This window comes from Varroa destructor, unplaced genomic scaffold (assembly GCF_002443255.2).
Source record: "Varroa destructor unplaced genomic scaffold, Vdes_3.0 BEIS01000007.1, whole genome shotgun sequence".
In the NCBI taxonomy this organism is placed as follows: domain Eukaryota; kingdom Metazoa; phylum Arthropoda; class Arachnida; order Mesostigmata; family Varroidae; genus Varroa; species Varroa destructor.
The window spans coordinates 1,634,126-1,654,071 of record NW_019211460.1 but is presented as its reverse complement, the minus strand read 5'-3'; the positions used below and the strand labels follow the sequence as shown (position 1 = coordinate 1,654,071).

At 39.2% G+C, this 19,946-nt stretch overlaps 1 protein-coding gene across 3 annotated transcripts; it reads right to left on the bottom strand.

Moving 5' to 3' along the window:
- Nucleotides 1-230: 230 nt before the first annotated feature.
- On the bottom strand, nt 231-19,099 carry LOC111253946 (uncharacterized). Of its 3 annotated transcripts, none has more exons than XM_022814226.2 (9): nt 18,960-19,099; nt 7,736-8,392; nt 7,202-7,319; nt 6,668-6,760; nt 5,266-5,480; nt 4,861-5,061; nt 4,351-4,500; nt 3,884-4,020; nt 231-2,823 (listed from the first exon to the last, which is right to left on the bottom strand). In XM_022814226.2, the coding sequence occupies exons 2-9, from the start codon at nt 7,748-7,750 to the stop codon at nt 2,418-2,420; spliced, it is 1,335 nt and encodes a 444-aa protein (XP_022669961.1). In that variant the 5' UTR covers nt 7,751-8,392; nt 18,960-19,099; the 3' UTR covers nt 231-2,417. The 3 variants fall into 3 exon arrangements, with proteins under 3 accessions (XP_022669961.1, XP_022669959.1, XP_022669960.1); XM_022814224.2 differs by having other exon boundaries at nt 7,202-7,943; nt 8,089-8,392; XM_022814225.2 differs by having other exon boundaries at nt 7,202-7,943; nt 8,107-8,392.
- Nucleotides 19,100-19,946: the final 847 nt, after the last annotated feature.

The following is a 19,946-nucleotide window of genomic DNA, read 5'->3' as shown; positions in this document are numbered from 1 at the left end:
CAACTTGCCTAGTTACCGCGGCCATCACTTGTCTCGATAGGCTGTTCTGTGGTAAATTTTTGGGGCTGTTAGAACTCAATCGAAATCAACACATTGATTGTATGCCTGAGAATTGTAGGCGCCATTTAGTTGACTTAAAACGTTTCCGTATTTAAGCAAAAAACGAATACATTTTGCAATAATAGGTCAATTTTTTTATCAACTAAGGAATAAGTAAGAGCAAAACAGTATCTTGTATATATTTCAAAGTTTTTTATTTCAGTTAAGGTTTATACATTATCCAATGCGACTGTACTTCTATCGCACATTTCAACATACAATGCCAGTCAGTCGCTGCTTAACCGTCAACTAGTATCATCCATTTTAATACATTTAGTATCAAAATAAATATCGTTATAAATCTGTAATTATTTGCAACTTACACAACTTTTCACCAAACCTTTATGTCGCACAGTTAAGGCAAAACCTACAAAAACGCCGTGTCACCTTCTCTACGCGAGTTCGGCTTTGCGGCCTTAATTTTGAGGTTTTTTAGTTGTACATTTATATGCGTATATGAATATAATATTTTATACAGACAAGTGTAGGAAGTCGATGAAAATTAACCACAATAACGGCGTTATTCAAGGGAGTTATCGACTTCCTTGAGAATAACCGGGTTCTGCCTTTCATTCGAGCATCGAGAGCCATATCAATATACACGATTTCCATTTAGTCTTATCTCAGATATAAGTTAATCATTGCTGCCTATCCAGGCTGCGCAGCACAGATTCAGACACACACATGTAGAAACGTGTGTAAGTGCGTGCGTTTATATATATATATATATAGCTGTACGGATTTCCATTTGTTCCGGTGAACATTAAAATCGAAAAAAACCATTGCGGAAACTATTCTCGACATCGTTTCCGTGTCGTTACCGGCTCTCGTGAGTACACTCTACCAATTTTCACCGTTGGAGCTAAAAACACCATTACGATTGTACCATAAGCTGACGATACGTTAAACTGACAGCTGTTTATCATCATTATTTTAATGAGTCAGTTTCAGTAAATGATGGACTGAGTAAAGAGATGAACAAAAAAAAAACATGGAAAAAAATAAGGTCGATTCATCGATCGATCGATGAGGCAGATTACTTTGACAACAGGCGCCCCTGCACAAACGAACAATCCGATAGTGACACTCAGTAATAATTGGTCGTTCAATGTATCATATTCGTTGTTTAATTCGAGCATTTGGTTCAGTGGTGTTATTTTGCGTTAATCTCTTATTCTCAGTCCTGCACCATGGAGGTATCTATACTGTTATGATATATGTAAGAAGTAATAACAGTATAGGTACCAAGCTGTGATTACAAGCGATTTTTCATCCTTAACTAGACCAGAAGTGTTCCAGTGAGACAGGATAATCCCAGGCAAAGCTATTCTTCATTAAAAATTCTGTACACTGATTCAGTTGGCAATGTTTTTTTTATTTCCTATTTATTAGTGCAGACAGGGTACAAATGCTAGTGTACCTTTCATTTTTCCGGCTAGTTAACCAAAAGCTCAAACGCCAAAGGGTATACTGAGGTACGGAACTTCAAATTTTGTATCGGACTGCATCTGCGTGTCTATAGTGGGAAAGTGTGACCAGTTACAAAACACCCATGAAGCACACCGCAGAACCGACGCTCAAGCATATTATTCACAACAATATCTACTCTGGAAGTTTGTTCAATCAAGGCATTTATGTATATCTGTATCATTGCTAGCACCTCACTATGATAGCATTGCCGTTTTGTATGATGTTATGCTTACCTTGACTGTCGAAATTTATACATTATTGATTGTTTAACAGTCGTCGACAGAAATTACCGCGGTGCCATACGCTGGCTGGTCAATCTTATCTTATCTGGTTATGAATTAGGTCATATATAAAAAATCTCTCGGCCTTTTTTATAAAAATAAAACGCTATCAGTTTACGGTAGTTGTAATATAATCTGGTAGAACTTCATTGGACCAATATTTGTAATCATAGTCATTTCAGCTAGCTCCCACAATATGCCTACATGCTTATATATGCCTACATTGATTGGATCCAATCTTATTTTGACGTTTCAACAAGCGGAGCAACAACTTGAGCCAGCACACAGGCGTAACTGACGTTGTAAATTCAAAATACGGATCCATCTCAGTGACAACGGCGTCATTACAAAATATGAAATAATCGTTTTGACAGGAGTTCGCAATACCTTTCATTGCAATTTATGAGCGAACTTCGTGTGGATCAGTCCAGACTACCATATTTCACTGATTCTGTTTGTGTTTTCGCTCACGACAGCATCGCTGACCTTCTTCATTTGCTCGAAACGTTTCGAGCTGCTTACTTTGATCGATATAGTTACTGCTAAGTTGAGTTTGAATCAACCCTGTTAACTTCTGCTGCTGCCGCCATTCGTGATGGCAGCAACAGCGGGAAGCGTATGACTCCGGTTATGACTCTCACTGATCGTGTTGCTGCTGTTGATCCTGTTGTGAAGCTGCGATGAGGCTTGAAGCGAATCACAGCCGTCAGGTGAAGACACCGTTAACGCTGTTGTAGCAGAGCCCTCACTTGTCGCGGGAGTCTGATGTTGAAGATGACGGGGATCCGGCGTGTGTCGAGAGGTTGCCGTTGGTGACAGGTTTGTGGCCGTCGTGATCGGTGGTAAACCACCTGACGGCCGTACGACTGAGTCATCGAGATCCCCGACCTCAAGCTGGCGTCGTTTAACACGTACGTCTTCCTTGATCACCTCCCGTCGTAAAACCGACATTGCTGCTACTTTTATCGTAAACCTAAGGAGATAAGAAAGACAAAGGGCATAAGAGACAATGATCCGTAACATCGCGGTTCATAACACACAGGTGCAGGCCGGCGTGTTTAGGTCACCGAGATGCCATTTACCTGGATAAGCCTTTAAATGTGAATCCGACATGTTGAGAGTTGACGGCATATACTTTAAACTCTAGTAAAAGTTTGTTTTCGCGCTTGAGGTACGAAAAAAAACTGGTCGTAGATTCACGATTCTCGGATCAATTAGCCTTTCTAAGGAGGCTAAGGGGTGGCTAGCCCTGAGTTGAACTGGTTAAGGTTTCATTGGCTAGCAAGCACATGTCTATTATCGCGAAAATTGGTCGAGGTACTCAGTCCTGATACTAAGTACATTAGCCAATGGCAAATGCGTTCATTCGTTCGCAAAACATAATAATAACAACAAACTGGTAAGTCTGTCTGTAGCTCTTAGAGCATCCACCGCTGTGAACAACAAGCTCAGGTCAAATAGAAGCGGTCTCAGACGCTATAGTAACTTTTACACCTCTAGTCGATACGCGCGTCGCACCTCGATTAGCACAGGACGAACGAGCTTGATGGCATATTAACAAATTAAGTTACATGAGGTACACATCGCTTCGATACATAAGTACAGTACAACAAATTACAAAGCATTATCCATTACCATTCATCGATATATCACACAGAGGCTAGAAGAGATTCGAACAAGCTTTTATCAGAGAGCTTTTCCTATAAAGAAGATAAGACATACAAAACCTCAACACGTCTTATCGTAATTACATAATTGCTATAAGTGCATAATATTTTTGTTGTGTGTGCCGAGGCTTTGACCAGCGCACCGAAGTTTTTTCCCGGCCAGGGATTTAGTTGAATATACGAATCGATGAAATCTAACAATTCGCGTAAACGTAAATTATCAGTCCCAAAAAAACGGTTTTTACTACGTAAATTGTAATACTAATTTCATACAATGTAGTACTTCTAGATTAGTTCAGAAACGGAAATATAATTCGCAACTTTTTCATTAATACACAAGAAAGCGAGCTCGCCGTTCTAGCGCACCTGTCGTATTCCCGAATGAGTTTGTTTACCGTGCCTCGGGAAACGTCTATAATACTAGTTCTGTTAACACATACTAAGACATCTCCCATGAAAAGACACTGCTTCTGTGATAGATCCATATATCGGCGACCATCAACCTGAAAATTATATAGAAATAACAGATGGCGTCGCATAAGGAATCGTGCAATATCGATGAGACGCGATAATATTCAACCTACTCATCGATGACAACGTTGACACTACTACTTTAAATTTTTTATAACTTCTCATTCATATTTAACATTTTGTTTACTTAAATCAATTTCTCGCATAAATTTCTATTTTTACCTTCAATCTCGAAATACACTAAAACAAATGGGTATCTCTTATTCGCTCCTATAGGCAAACTAAATAGATTTACATCGGCCATATTTTCTTTCGACGCAATATATACGTTTGCCGTATTCGGCTGAAGCTAAAATACGAACCTCGCTGATAACGTATACAGTGACAAACTTTTTCAGTTCGGCACTGTAACTTACTGTCGAAATGAACTTGAAGCCAACATCAACATGCAATCCGCAATACGATGGATTTCCGTACGCTTCGAGGGTTACCGTGCCGTATCGCTCGATCACCTAATTAAATAAAAAAAAAATGCAACAGATAAAGCTATTTCGCTCAATACTGTAACGTAACTTATCCCTTAACTTATCTTGCCTGTTGATGTATCTAGTTAATCTTACATCCTGTTTGTCACACTCTATTTTGTTGGCTTCTAGTGTCGCTGCCGAATATTGTGTGACCTATGAACTATAGCAAACGCCTGTCAATAATAACTTTTAAATTTTTCGCTCAGTGTAAGAACGCTTATAGAGCTGGTCTTACGTGTCTGTGTTCAACAGCTGAGGTAATATTTCAATATATTTTTACGTAGCCCAGAGAGAAACTTCGTGGGTACGAAACAACAACGGGAACGTACGGAATAAGCTGATTACCTGCAGAATATCCTTACGCGTGTTGGCTAGCCGGACGGGATTCGCTGTCACAACCTTTAGGAGCAGATTTTCGCCGGACTGCGAGATGAGTTCGCGTACTCTATCGCGGCTTTTGTGCTTCACACCCTGATCATTGACCGAGCAGATGACGTCCAATTGCACGCACAATGACCGATCAGCTGCGGAACGTGGAACAATACGCTGCAAAGCGGCGGAAAACAACAACAAATAAGAAAAATATAATGACTTGCCCGTATCCATTGAATACAGTAATTAAGAGTAGCTACTTATTTTTCCATTGACATACCATTGCTTCAAATATTTGGTTCAGTTTTATATAGCCAAAAAATCGGCTTTTTGGTGTATAGCGAGCCAATCGATCGAACTCTCTTTCCTTTAATTTACCTTTATGTAGACCCACTTTTTGCCGTCTTCAGCTATCACTTCGTCGAGGCTTAGGCCAAAACACCAAAAACGATGTGAAGACCAACGAGAGCCAAGCACAATAACGTCAGTCAGATCTGCCGTCGAATAGGTAAACGTGTTCGGGTTGTGTGCTGCTGCCGGGCCTCCGGCACCCCCAGGACCCCCCCCACCATGAAGCTCGATACATCTGCCGGCTGAAATAGAATTGAGCAGATTAGTTGATGATTTGTACTACAGCTTTGGCAAGCATTCAACTAAAAATACCCGTAAAAATATTTCTAACGTGAAAGAAAACCTAAAACGTAGATATGTTTGCTCTTTTTTTACTTCATTTGTGTAACTAACATACCTGTAGCTGTTTGTCTGGCAGCAATTTAGTGCAAGATAGCAAACAAGAATGACTTTGTATTGATATTGGAATTTTCGTAACAAAATGTGTCAAAAGTGTTTAGCACTTACATACTTAATGGCATCATTTTCTGTTTCTGCGGAAAAAAAAACAGCCTACTTTAAAGTGATGTCCGTCTGGGTGTTAGACACCCCTGTAGTGTAGAAGTTTGCTGTTTGTGTTACGCCTTATCTCTATTGAAAGAACCAAAATGGCTTAAGGCGATAAAGAATTGAATTTATTTAATTTAGCACTCCGAACTCCACCACATGAACAGCTGAAACGAAACTGTCTGTCGGCTCGGCTTATTTAACTTAGTAGTACGCACGTTCTAGACGGAGGTCAACAGAGCGAAATATGAGTATTTGATTAAATATATTCTATTGGTATATAAACAGCACTTAATCTCCTCGCTGCTATTAGAAAAAAAAGAATATTAATTAGCAAATGCTGTTACCTCACACTATGGGAAAGGGGCATATTTTTCTCCGAGTAAATAAAAATAGCGCAATTATAAGAGTTTAACGGGGCGGCTGATACACTTAGCAAAAATACTTGTACAGCCAGCTCCGCGATTGACGGAATGAATTACTGATTAAATGCAAAGCATAGAAACTATAGTACCGATGCTTTCCCTTAAATACACAAACAACTTGGATTGTGCACCATATCATGACAATATATGGTCACGAACCGCGTTTGAAAAGAGCTAGCTAGGTGCCGGCAAATATGTCGCCCATACATAATAATGGTTAGCCATGCAAACCTCTATGGCACAACTCCATTCTTGAAAAATAGCGAAACAGATCGAAAACACTTCAACTAGCCGCCAACTAGTAATCGTCATAAGTCAACTGAGCGACCATATAGCAGTAAGAAACAGCTGAACTTGCGCAGTGTTCTATAGGCCGGTTACAAGTAGTCACTACAAAATTGTCCGAAATTGGGTCTTTTACAAGAATGAGCATTACGTCTGAAGTTTAATGAAGTCACCTGAATTCGAGGAAGCAGCATGCAGGGGAGAAATGGTCGATGAAGGCGAACCGCAAGGTGAACCTGACGATCCACTATTGAGACTGTCCAAGCCTGCAAACAAAATATTGTCGAAAAACACCGCTACACTTAGTAATTTGTTAACAAATAAACCAGGCGGTGAATAGTTTCATTGTATTCCCTTTAATATACTTTACGATCCAAACAGAGACGATAGGTTGTACCACAGGAAACGATTCAAGTTAACTGTTGTTTAGAAATCTACAGCAGAAACATGTCGAGCCCCTTCAATCCTCTAAAAATCGTTTCTAAGATCAAGTAAGCTTCTTAGAATTTCCCAGCTATCTGCAAGTGGATGCTGCTATCGATATCTAGGCGATGATATGAAGGAAAGGTCGATTCGGCATAAGAGATTACAATGCTCAAGAATACTCCTTTGTAGCCCTTAAAGAGATCTAGGCACGGGTGTTGATTTCTACCCTCACCTACACAGACACGTAGGTATATGCTCGATGTTAATAAGATCTTATGTACCTTGATACTGTATCGTGGACTCGGTAACCGCTGGAGCTGCGTTGCCTGTTCTTCGTTGCAGTCTGTCTTTAAGATGGCGCTTCGTCTGCTGAATATAGTCCCATTTTGGGGACGATTCCTGAGAAGTCTCCAAGGTACCCGTTAGAGATAACGGTGCATGAGTAGGCGCCATGTCAAACCGCTTTTTTGTCTATTAACCTTAACTCCTTACTTAAGCGGACTCTAAGACATTGAAGCCCTAACAAGGAGCTAAGAAGCCCTTCATTTGAGCTTCTAAATGGTCTTTATAAGTAGCATAGTTATATAGTTTTAGATTTCTGTCCCGAACTCGCTTTGGTGTCGAATACAGGACTGAACAGGTGATGCGACACCGTGTCCTGTTTCGCCAATGTTCGTAAAACCCACTTCAACTGATGGCGACGAGTCTAGCTCGTAGTTCATGTGCGTCCGTTGGCGAACCTGCTTCTAATGCTCGCTTTAGTATATTTGATTTGTTAGGTAAAAGTAAACGTCGAAATGCGGCGCGGATCTTACCTCAGTGATTTGCATTGTTCTCGCTACGGGTCGTTGCTGTCTCAATAGTTAATCATCGTGTAACTAGGTCATATCAGTTGTCCTTAGGGATGCCACAGTGATCGAAGTGTTTACTATGACAGAGTAACGCGTTTCCTTTCTTGCACATTTTGTTATTTGTCTGTTAAATGTCCACCTTGTTGTAATGTCGAGGGCATCATCGGATAATCTTTGAGCAAAGGTATGACAATAGATTAATATTAATCTCCATACACGGCAGGAATAGCGCTAAATAAATATATGCATCAACACGTTTTTTCGATTGATTTGCATCTATACGTTCATAGTAGGGTGCTTATCGTAGTCGTACGAACCGGAGACTTGAAACGCACTTAGTCTAGGCTGCAAAGGAAGCGTCACTGGAGACGTCAAACACTAATCAAAACCGCAGCTTCATTTTTTCTGAGGAGAGAACCGTACGCCTTTCCTCTTATTACTGGTTCAGTGTAGCCTTGAAGTAAGTAGATGCCCGTTTCCCACTAAATTCTTGATGCGTCTTCACGACCAAACTGACTGCTGATTGACTAGCTGTAGTTACAGAAAAACACAGAGAGGAGCTCACGAAAGAGCGAAATATATTTTTGCCAACCAGCGAGTCTGTCAATTTTTCAATATTGCCTGTAATAAGAATAATAAAACAAATTAATCGTACAGTAATAGGCTACACGGGTGGGCATGATGGTAAGCTTCAATGGAATGTAATTGCGAAAAGTTTGTCCTTAACTAAAAAACGCACTAATTACACGAATTATATTTCTTCTGTTGATATACATCTATCGATATCTAGCGTTTGAAGTAAATGGTAATAAATTTCTTCGTTATGAAAGTATTGAGGTTGAGCGGTCTCCAAAATGATTTATTTATTGATATTTAAAAGGGTCATTCGCAAGTTGTCTAAATACAGATGTTGTCAATGTCGCCGAACAAGAAACTCGGGCAAACATGTATTGAAAATTCAAAACATGTCACTCACTCTGCTGAAAGCATTTTACGTGTATCAGCCTGAAAATCTTGAGTGAGCACAAAAAAGACAAAGACGTCAGTCCTGCATCGTTCCCCTTTTCGTCATCTAAATAGATAGCCTTAACTCAGATATACGATATAGTAGTGACAATAGGAAGGCCGATGAAGGTATAGTTCTAACAAAAATTGGAATAATGGCGCCATTCGGCCTATATCTTAACGGACGCCGTTGCACCCTGCCTCATTATGGAGCAGTTATCCTTGTTTTGCAGCTTCTGTCACAGTGAACCCGCTGCAGTGGTCAAACCATTCCGCATAATTTCAATAGTTCCGTTATTTTACTTCAGTTCGTTAATTACCCTAAGCCAGATATCCTACTTTGTTCATCCTAGTACCTTATAAGAATTACGGTACTCTGTATCGTGTGCCATATGCTCTTTTTGCAGTTTAGCCGTTCGTCTGAAATCGCTGATCCATAACTAACTTTCGGATACTGCGGACACCATCTCAGAGTGACACCAACCTAGAGTTCCATGACTCAGAGAGAAAATAGAATAACCATATGGGTGTATCGATGATTTTCATAATATTCATGACCGTATTTTGGCAACATACTACAATATGTTCGACTCCATGATAAAAATAGAAAGGGATCTTTTTTTTTTTTTTCTAGAAAACAACTTTCGTACCTATTTTTATATAGTTCGGCGAGCTGAATCGTTTGCCAATTTTTTTACCGTATTGATAACTGCCAAAAATAGTGCTCCTTTTTTAGTTTAAATTAAAATCTGCCTGTATATTCCTACTAAAACTGATTTTTCCCAAAGATGTCATATTCGCCATAACCTAACGAAGCTTCTAGCTGCCTAGAGAACAGGATAAAAATGTCGCTTCTTTTTCTAACTTTAACCTTCAACCGTTATTTCTACTGCAAAAGCACTGTATGTGTGGGTGGCAACTGCCAACGCTACTAGCGGAACACGCGCTACTACTGCGAGAAGCTCTGACCATTTCTGTTTGCTTCTGACCAATTCGTTCCATTGAATTGTCAACTAACTGAACTGAACGTAGTTGCCGCTATCGGTCTTCATGCCCTACGACTTGCTCTAGCCATGGCTTTCCCAATCGTCGTGCCGTATGTGACAACAGTCGATTCCATAAAGTACAAAGCCCATTCAACGCTTGACATTGACGTTTTGCCTTAAACGTGTTTCGACTGAGCCTGCGTATAAAACGCATGTACCCTTGCGGAATATCAAACTCCAAAAAAGCAAGTTTCAGAAAAAAGACTGTGGCAATTTAATTACTGTAAGTACACTTAACATTTGCGACAACGAAGTTTGAAGACCTTAAACGTTTCAGCGGGAACTTCTCTGCTACTGTATGAGGCTGCTAGTGCAACTCGACGGTCCGACAGTTCGGATACATTTCAGACTCTATCGGGTACAGTTTGATATACCATTCCCGAGTACATTCTCGGACACCCTGTGCTAGCCAATATGCCGTGTCAGGCCACTGATTATTATTCACACACGTGTCATTTTTATTAAGACTGCTTGAAACAGCTTTTCATTTTTAGCAATTATCGCTATTATTTAAGGATTGATTGTATCCATGGGAAACGAAAGTAAGGTTCATGAAGACAGCTTGGTCGTGATACTGCTACTTCTATTGCTTCATCTGCCGGATATTTTAACCTGAACAACCAAAGTAAGCAAATAAAAATATAAGCACGTTTGTTCTAACCAAAGCGGATCGACATTGCGTCATCAACTGATCTCACTGTAACAGGCTACAAAACAACCGCTCAAGGCCGTCAATCAAAGTTTAATAAAACTGAGAATCTATTTGAGACTCAGCAATGCGCTAAATGGAAATGAATCAAAATGTATTTCGAGTATTTCTTATAATTATCTTATAGAGCACAGCGCTTTTGCGAAACCAAAAAAATTTGTATATCCGCTTAATATGGTAACTTACTTAGGAGATGTTTTCGTGATCTTGATAGATAGAGTCATTTCAATTTTACGATTTGTCTCAAAAAATGCCGTCGCTTCTTTGCGACTATAAATACTTTGTATTTTATATTTTTACGTTTATTAAATACAATTTTCGGATAAATTCGGTAACCTTACATTTCAAACCCATTAACTTCGAACAAAACCTTGTTGTGGTTCAACTAAGCACATAAACCAACATTGAGGACAAATTCTTCTATAGCTTCGCTCTAGTTGTTTCAGTACATAACCGGTGCGCGTCGTCCTTCCATTAGGTTAATCTGTTTTGCCTTGCAATCTTTACAGATGGATTTTCTTTAAACGCTGCACAAAGCACTGCTCTGAGTAATATGTCCGAGTTTGTCTTGCAAGCGGTCCCTGTTTTCCGTGGCCAATTCGTTGAAGCTACAGCAAAGCCAATTTAGGTTAGGTCGCGCATAACCATTATCTCCTGTGGCATAAGTTTGTTCAACTTTATTTTACATAATTCTTTTCTAATAATGATTCAAGTGACCCTTATCAGTGCTGAGTGGTAAACGATAACAATTAAATCCTGTTTTAGATCTTATCGCTTGTCATTAGCGAATAATAGAAGGGACCTATCGATGCTTAGAACACAGAAGCTATTTCGGACAAATCCTAAATAGATACATCCATAAACCAGTTAGACTTCTCCCGCTGTGCTGAACGCATCCAGCACAAACACAAAAAAACTATTGTTGGCCACTTCTTATACTGGACAAACCTCGTTGCGCAAACCCCTGGCCTCTCAGCTTCCTTTTTTCTACAGAGATTCTCTTCTACTTCGTTATCGTTATCTTCACAGGTGACAACGAATAATTGGTGGAACACAAAGAGTACAAATGCGTTCACATACATATTCTAAACAGATACGTATAGCCAATGTTTTTGCTTAGTGCACACATTGGCAACGCCAGACCGTTAACGTGCCTGCCTGAGTAGTTGTTATGATAATAGCATCCAGGGGAGCTTTCGTAAATAGAAGATATTTACTTAGGTGGAACTTATCAGTATTCCTGAACTGAGCTGAACTCTTAATACCACAGTGCTCTCACTCACAAAAATAATAGGCAATAAGTTAAAGGGCGCTAAATGGGGCCGCCGGTTAGCTACGGATTGAACTGATTCTAGATATGTATAATACAAGTAAATATAAAAAATATTAACAGGTTTTGCATACATTACCCTTTACGCTATCGTTTAGCTTCGTTTATTTCGAACCATCGTTATTTGAGCTACTTACCAACTGCCCATTGCACAATGATAAAATCATCGTAATTTGCCTTGAAGAGGTAGACGCTGGAATATAGTACTGATCATGACCATCCACTGGCCTAAACGGATTAGCAAAAAACCAAAGTGTCCAAACGCGTCCCGATGAAATAATTACATTCAAGCAGATAAGTAAAAATATCGTCCGCCTTTTTGAGTACCAAAAACTGACGCAGTAACGAAGGTCACCGACCAGATCTCTCTAGTACTACTAAGATAGACGGCTATTAAGATTCACTGATGCTCACCACATATGTATAACCTCTTTTTGTAAATCTATTTTCGACAGCGCTACTTGGTAGACTTATGAAATATATTTAGAAGCTAAGATTAGTTCATTAGCTAGAATGGGAAGGCATGTACACAATCAAATATTATAATACTGTGGAAGCTCGGTGGCATAATTACTCCGTTCCTAGAAATTATTTCCTATCTTTCCTTGCAGTCTTTTGCATTGCACGACGCAATGTTGGTTATGGTCACGGATGAAAATTGTATTTGGGAACCGTGTTATTAAAGGCCTTGAAGCTTTACATTTTATACAAGAAAGCGATATGTGAGCGATATATTCAGTCATCTTAGCAAAAAAAATCATTTATCGACAAATGACAATAAAAAGCTGTTCGCTAATCGTTGTTGGAAATTGGTTTTCGATCGGTTCACCCAAGATATAATGGTAAATTAGCAGGTTGTTCTGCTTGTAGCTCCTAACTGCTCGGATGCCTTAGGTTGTTTCCCCGTGCTGTTCTCAAGTTAATAGCTTCCACTAAACAAGGCCAGAGATGGGACTATATCAAATGTGGCAATTATTATTTCCCCATCTTTTTAACTTAATTGGTTTAGAGCTTAAAGGGATTAAATGATATTTTTGGTGCATGACGTATCATCCTTTAGACATATTCGACTGTAGCGCTTCTTCTTGTGATTGTTTCAGTAACCCAGTGATAACAGAGGAACTTCAGCCTATTGTCTTTAATTTATCCACCGGAGAGAAGGTTTCACACACACATTATTTGACTAGGCCAGATCTTGGCTTGTGGCGATTCCTTGCGATTTCACATACATCTCATTAATATATATATAGCGTAATGTTGATTGCAGTTGTGTGAATCAACGGTACAATTAGATTATAACTGGCCAGTTTACAAAATTCAACTATTTCGCCGATCTAAGTTGTTTCGTCCAAGATAAATTTGCACTGCGTCAGTACCAATCATTCTCGACTTTTGACCATTACGCATCACTTAAGCACTGCCAGCGGCAGCAGTAGCATACATGCGGCTGTCGTTCGCTGCCTCTCCCTCCCACCTTCAGGTCAACAGAGAGGCCTTGTACTGCTTACTGCATACAAAAGAGGGTCCATTCGTTTGATAACGGAATCTAGTGTTCCATCTCTTTATGTTAGTCCATGTAATCTTCGACACGAACCGAGCAAGCACCGGCCACAGCACGGACTCATTTATCTACTATTAGTGTAGAGGTGTACCCCAGAGCGGTTATATCTCTTAGATATCAACGCTACAAGGTGCGATGGTACTACGCCTATCCTATACATACACACGCATGTTGAAAGTTTCTTTTTCTTTTGCCTTTTACAGGCGCATTGTCGGTATCCGCCATGAATGTCACATGACACCGATCCTAGCACGTTCGTAATTGTTTCCAAGTGTTGCATTATTTGGTTTCATGGAAACCTAAACAATTCCACTGCTTTTGGTTTTATGATGATGTACAGCATTATTTTGCCACTCCGGCAAATATAGGAAACGACAAAAATCTGTTTTCCAGATAAATAGTTCAAGCAACTAATCTATCTATGCGTACCACTACAAGGTTTACTAGCACTATGTTTGGAAACGTATGCAAAAGCTAAATGGAACCGTTACTTTAAATAATTCTCAGGCGAAAGAACGAACAAAGCCAAATGTTGTGATCGCAAAGATGCGCATCCCTTATGTCAGCTGGAAAAGAACCCCTCAATGATGCCACTTGATGTTATTAAATATCTCAGCGGAATCACCAAACAATTTTTGTCCACGATTGACGTGACCCATTCACATTCGAAGTGAATGCTACCGCAAATCAGGATCAGTCAGGAACATGTTGGCAATGGCTGAAAGTCCGATCTTGATGTTGTAGCGGTACATCCAGCGACCGTTGACTGAGAGGAACGGATAATGTTCATTATTCAACGACAGCTGTGACGTCGGAGGTTCAACGGTGACAGAATGGTTCATATCAATGCTCTGTACCGGATCCGAGAGAATCACTTAACATCACCATTCTATTCGATAAGACTGCCTATCTACCGTAACGGTTTTTGAACGTTACAATATATAAAACGTTTATTTAGTTCTTCTAAAATTCACTTTTCTATTGGGATGTCAGGTATTTTAATATAATTGGAATCGACTGCCACACGGTGGCGTGGCTAATTATGACGGTGTTGAAATGAAGAAAAACAATAGCCAAATTGAAGTCGGCTTTGATTGCTTCTTGGGGCCACGGTACTCACACTTGAGCAACATAATGAAGTAATGACCTTACTTCACTTTACGTAAAGCTGTATGACATGCCCACAACATTCGCTGAGTATTTCAAGAAGGCCTTCGTTGTAAAACGCTGACATCATTTTTATTAAATCAAAAATTATGCACAGTGCTATTAGGTCGTTCGTTTTGAACTTTGGACTTTTTTTGTAGACTGGGCCGCCTTCAAATATCAATAGTTACCTCCAAAGTTCTTCCTCGCATACGCATACAAGGACATACACTACTCTATGCCATGTCACTTGTACCTGGTAAGCAGATCAGACAATACCAACTTATAAAATCGTTTAATAGAGAAAAAAACATCAGTTCGGTACCGAGAAACCACCATGAGTATAAAATTGTACGCTTTGTTAATAGCAATACAGTACGTGTCGGAAAACAATTGGCGCCGGTGGCATATTCACAAGCTTCGTTTAGCTAAATGCTATTCTTTTACGGAATATGCACTTAACTAAATATATACAGATTCGAACCAAATGCCCCGTACAGGTCAGTCAACAGTGGTTATTGTCTTCAGCACGTGTACCTTACGCTACACTAAATTGCACACAGCAAATGCTCGAGAATTATACATTTTAAAATTATATATAATGTAGCTACCCAATTGCAGCGACCTGTGTGACCTGATATATGATAAGCTTCAAACATTAACTTCTCGCATGTATACATATATATAAAGTGCCGCACACGTTGCTGCGATCGGGTAGTTCAATGACTAAACAAGCTTTCCGTCAGTGCTACAACCCATTTGCAATTAAGTCGCTAAAGAGTTGCTTTTCCTATTAATATCGTAGGTAATATTGAACGATTTAGAGAGCTTTATAATGAGACAAATCAGCGTAGATAAATATGTCTAATACATATATATCGGAACAAACACAGATGTATGATATTATATTACTCGAAATAGGTATATGCCGTGTACTGTAGTGAGGTGGCGCGGATTGCCATACTTCGACTGTGTAACGTTGAGTCAAACGAAAATCAACCACGGCGTACCAAGGCATTTGGACATGAATGAGTCGGTTTCTACACAGGATGTTCCGAAACGCGAAATAAAATTTTTGAAGAGAGAACTTTTAAACTTAGCTTGACTTTTCACATGTCGGTCAAGCGTAAATTGTTGTCACACGAAAATTTTATAAGGACCCCGAACTTCAGGCAGATAATATTTTCCGATAATAATTTCCTAAGGAGACCGTGCAGCGCCATCGTTAGTGAATGTTGAACTAGAAAAAACAGCGTTTCTAGTTATACACATATGCCGCTCATTTTTCTTGAAAATACTATAAAATTTTCAGTTAAGTTGGTTTACAGCATGGTTGAACTTCAGCCGCACATACTAGCACAAAGAAATTGATGTCAGTCGAGAATTCTCACTAGACTTTACTTGCCTACGTAGAAGTATTTTTTTTAAAACTACTGTTTATTATCTTCGCTCAGTTTTTGAAAAATCCGCTCACCATAACTTTCTGTCCGAGACTTTTTCTAGTTTTATTGCTATTTAATATGATAATCTACATTTAATAAAAAAAAAATTTTTTAACCAAAATGATGCTCCTCAATCCCGAGAAATGGTTGTAGAATTCGCATCATGTCCATCAGTGTCATGACTTTTATTTTTTTTCCATGATTTTGCTGGTAGAACTGCAACCAGAGTAACATCATCAGCGGTCAATGCCTTCGAGATCGTTCATTCCGTAATTGTGGTAACGGCCGTCAACGGTCAGCCGCTGATCACCACGCCGACCGCAGCGACACCAACGCCATAGGATTCAACCAACGTGAGCTAAAGGTGTATAGTTACAGCAATAGCAGCAGTAGTAAACGAGCAAGAAGATTCGCTCTTTCCCTGTTAGCTCCTAGCATCGTATTTTGGAGATGCTGTTGCCCATTGCCATCACTGCATATTGCCGTTCGTGAAGGCATCGCTCTTCAATGCCACCTAGTAACTCTGAGGTTTAACCACCGCCGCCGCAGCTGGCGCCGTCATCGCCATTTTACGATAAACCTTTATTATTTTCATCGTCCTCTTCCTTCTACTCAACCTTATCGCTGCTGCCTCTGAGTCATCGTCTATTACTATTATCCTTATTCTATCATTATTACAACGGATAGAATCATCGCACGCATTCGTCATCTGCTGCATTTTATTATTTGAATAATATAGCTTTTAACATCCGGTTCAACTGTAATCAAAAAGCTATAGTCACTGATCGGAGCAACGGATCCTATACAACTCAGTAAGTAGCTATCTACTAGCTAAACTAGTACGACGCAATAAAGCATTTTTGCTAGTTCGTTGACCATATCAATATTTGAATCGACTCTAACAGAATACTACAGATATTCTCTGTTTTTTGTTAAATTTGTAAACACCTACTTACAAATACACTACATATTAAATATTTTAAATGTAATTTCATGATTAAAATATTTATCTATTTTGGTCAGTGTTGACTGTGATTCATCATAGACCCTGCTTGCTGTTCTTATTTGCACTGACCGATTCTCTGCTAAAAGAAGTGCGTTCTGGAGTGCGTAGGCATTCCAGTAAGTTCATGTAAACCCTAACCGCAAGAAACGTTTACGATGATATACTGATAATTCATCTAAAGTAGATTATTTAACAAGTCAGATTAGTTGCACCCGGAGAGCAATGACACACAAAGCATTAGGTTGTCGGGATGCATGCGAAACCGGTACTGTCACAAATTTTCGAGTTCAAAGTATCTAAGATTGATATTGTTACGAAATTACTATCATGGTTTTTCTATAATACGTGTACATTTATGTAGCTATGAAAGAAACTGCAAGATCTTACCGACCGTTTCTGTTTTTCTTCCCGCCGACCCAGAAGAAGCCAATTAAACTAAAAAGAGTTCACTCATAGCATAGCGCTTAGGTATCATTCAACGAAGGACATTTCAATGACCTCTGTAACGATGCCTCACGCAGCAGAAATATAAAGCCCTGTCCTACATTCTAAATAAAAATATTTCTGCTTCACTTTAAAAAAAGCCGTAACATTTGCGCTTAGCGTGCAGAATTTGTGACAACTGTTTGTACTCCGTTGTAAATTTGTTAGAAAAAAAAACATCTAATCTGAAGCATAAGTTCTCTTTAGTTGTTAATATCTAGCAAAATACATAAGAAACTAAATTAAAGCAATCGACCTTACTTGTTTGATTTATCAAAATGACATCCGTTGGCCAACTCGAGTGAGTGCGGCTTACTTTCTTTAATCAATTTAGCACGTTCAGTTGTTTTAACTTTATTATTAGCAAGTTTTCGTAACCACTTATTTTTACGTATAGTAGGAAGGACCTGCCCAACTGGGAATCCTACTGAAATTCATTTCAAGTTTTTCCAACAGACCTAGGAAACGGCACAGCAACTGCACATGTTAGTACTAGCCCAAACCATAATAGCATTATACCTTATTTTTACTTTATTCTTTATTTTGCCAACGCTGAGATTTGAACCACCGTTACCATGACAACACACTCCAAGGGATGCGCGTTACCCAACTGGACCGCGCTGTCTTTTAATACAATCTGTGTACATAATCAATGCGGTGCGGTATGACTAAAACAAGTTTGCCATTAGTACAGTAAAAGTTCCGTAAACTCAGTTCAGGTGATCACCACAAAGTGAGCATTTATTATTTTTCTGTATATATATTCTAGCAAACAATATAATTAAATTTTCTAAATGGATTTGAATGAGACAAACGACGAATCATTAAAGAGGTCACAATTATAGTGTAGTTGTACCGTTCAATACTGTAACAGCTCGCCGCTATGGCATGCCGTCATATCCTGAGAATGTCAGCAGTTCAAACAGGATAGTGCACCAGGTGAGGCGTCTATAGAAAAATCTGATTTTTCTAGCATGACTTTTCATTCGGGGTATAATCCACATGTTGTTCAAGAAACCTTACGTTGCAACACGAAAGTTATTAATATTCGTTATTAGTAGTCATTTTATCGACAATCATCACTCATTGGACAACTTCTAGTTTTTTAAGTTTTGTAATGCTGGTACAAATCTTTGTGATAATAAACGGCATGATATACACACAGTTTGAATACTCGTTCGTACTTCGAATAGAATCTAGAATCTTTTTCCTTCAAGAGTTTGTACACAACAAGGATTTTTACTTATAAGACATGGAAAATCTATCTTCCAGATAATGAAGCCGCAAAAAACAAAAGGTCGCTAATCTAGCGAGCAGTTACGACAGACATTTTTGGAAGTTGAAAATCGTCGATGAAAATAAATAATAGCAACTCTGATTGACGCGTTGTTTAACACGCTAGAAAATAGATTTGTCAAATCATGTTGTCAGCAATACTACGAGAAATACGCAGCACTCACCTGTTTCACACAACGTCAATTTAGATTAGCCGTCCCGTGGTTGTGGCTGTAGTTGTTAACACAATTTAAATATATTTTTAACTTTTTACAAAATGACTTCCTGCTTTGTCGTTAGTGTAGAAATTTCAAAATGGAACTTGTTCGTAGTAACCTAGCTTTTCGCATTGTTTGGCCTCCTTCCGTTGATGTTGTTATTTCCGGAGAATAAAAATACTTTTCTGTTGTGTTTTATTTTCCTCGTTTTTCTTTGTCTTGAATTAAACTTTGAAGGTCGATGATGACGATTATCATAATAACCGAAATGCTGGTAAGCTACGGTACAACACAGACGGTATCAGCCGTAGCGGTGCTACTAGCAATGCAAATAAAAGTAAAACAGACCGGCAAAAATGACCCCAACGATATTACAAATATTAGTCAGAAAAAAGTGACAAACGGACGGTGATGCTGACGTCGTTGATTGTGAAAACAATGGTGGTGATGATGCAGGCGTTGCTGCGACGGCTATTGACAACCAAAAGTCATGAAGAAGCCAAATTCGATAACACAAAGAAGCTCGATGTCCACCGTTCATCACAATACCGTTGTGCTTCTGTTGATCAAAACTCCGGCAACAAGTTTTTTCCCCTCTGTTGGCCGCTTCTTTCCGATGACTAAATACTCGAAACGTCGACCGCAGAAATGGGACGTTAATGGCTAACTTGGAAAACTTAGGCGAATCTATTAAGCTACAAGGTTAAACAAACAGCCAAAAGTTGCATTTGTTATTAAACCTAAAAAGAGTAAAAAAACCTAAACCAAGATAAACTTATTCTTCGCATGAAGAACACAAGCAACGCTACATATAGAAAAGATGTACTGTCGCGTTGACCCTCGTTCGTTTTCGACGTATGGGACCCGTAGACGGCAGCTATAAGATGTATCCTTTATAGCAGTAACATCGTTGGCTTTTCGCAATAGCAGCAGGTACAGCTGGGTGTAGGTCGT

Bases quoted from the DNA above. Each gene is read 5' to 3' on its own strand.
- LOC111253946 (XM_022814224.2), bottom strand. From the start codon at position 7,373: ATGGCGCCTACTCATGCACCGTTATCTCTAACGGGTACCTTGGAGACT. The intron at 5,062-5,265 runs GTAAATTAAAGG...GCCGCTTTGCAG, and splicing joins AAAAGTGGGTCTACATAAAG to CGTATTGTTCCACGTTCCGC. The intron at 4,021-4,350 runs GTTCGTATTTTA...TATAATTTTCAG, and splicing joins CTGTATACGTTATCAGCGAG to GTTGATGGTCGCCGATATAT.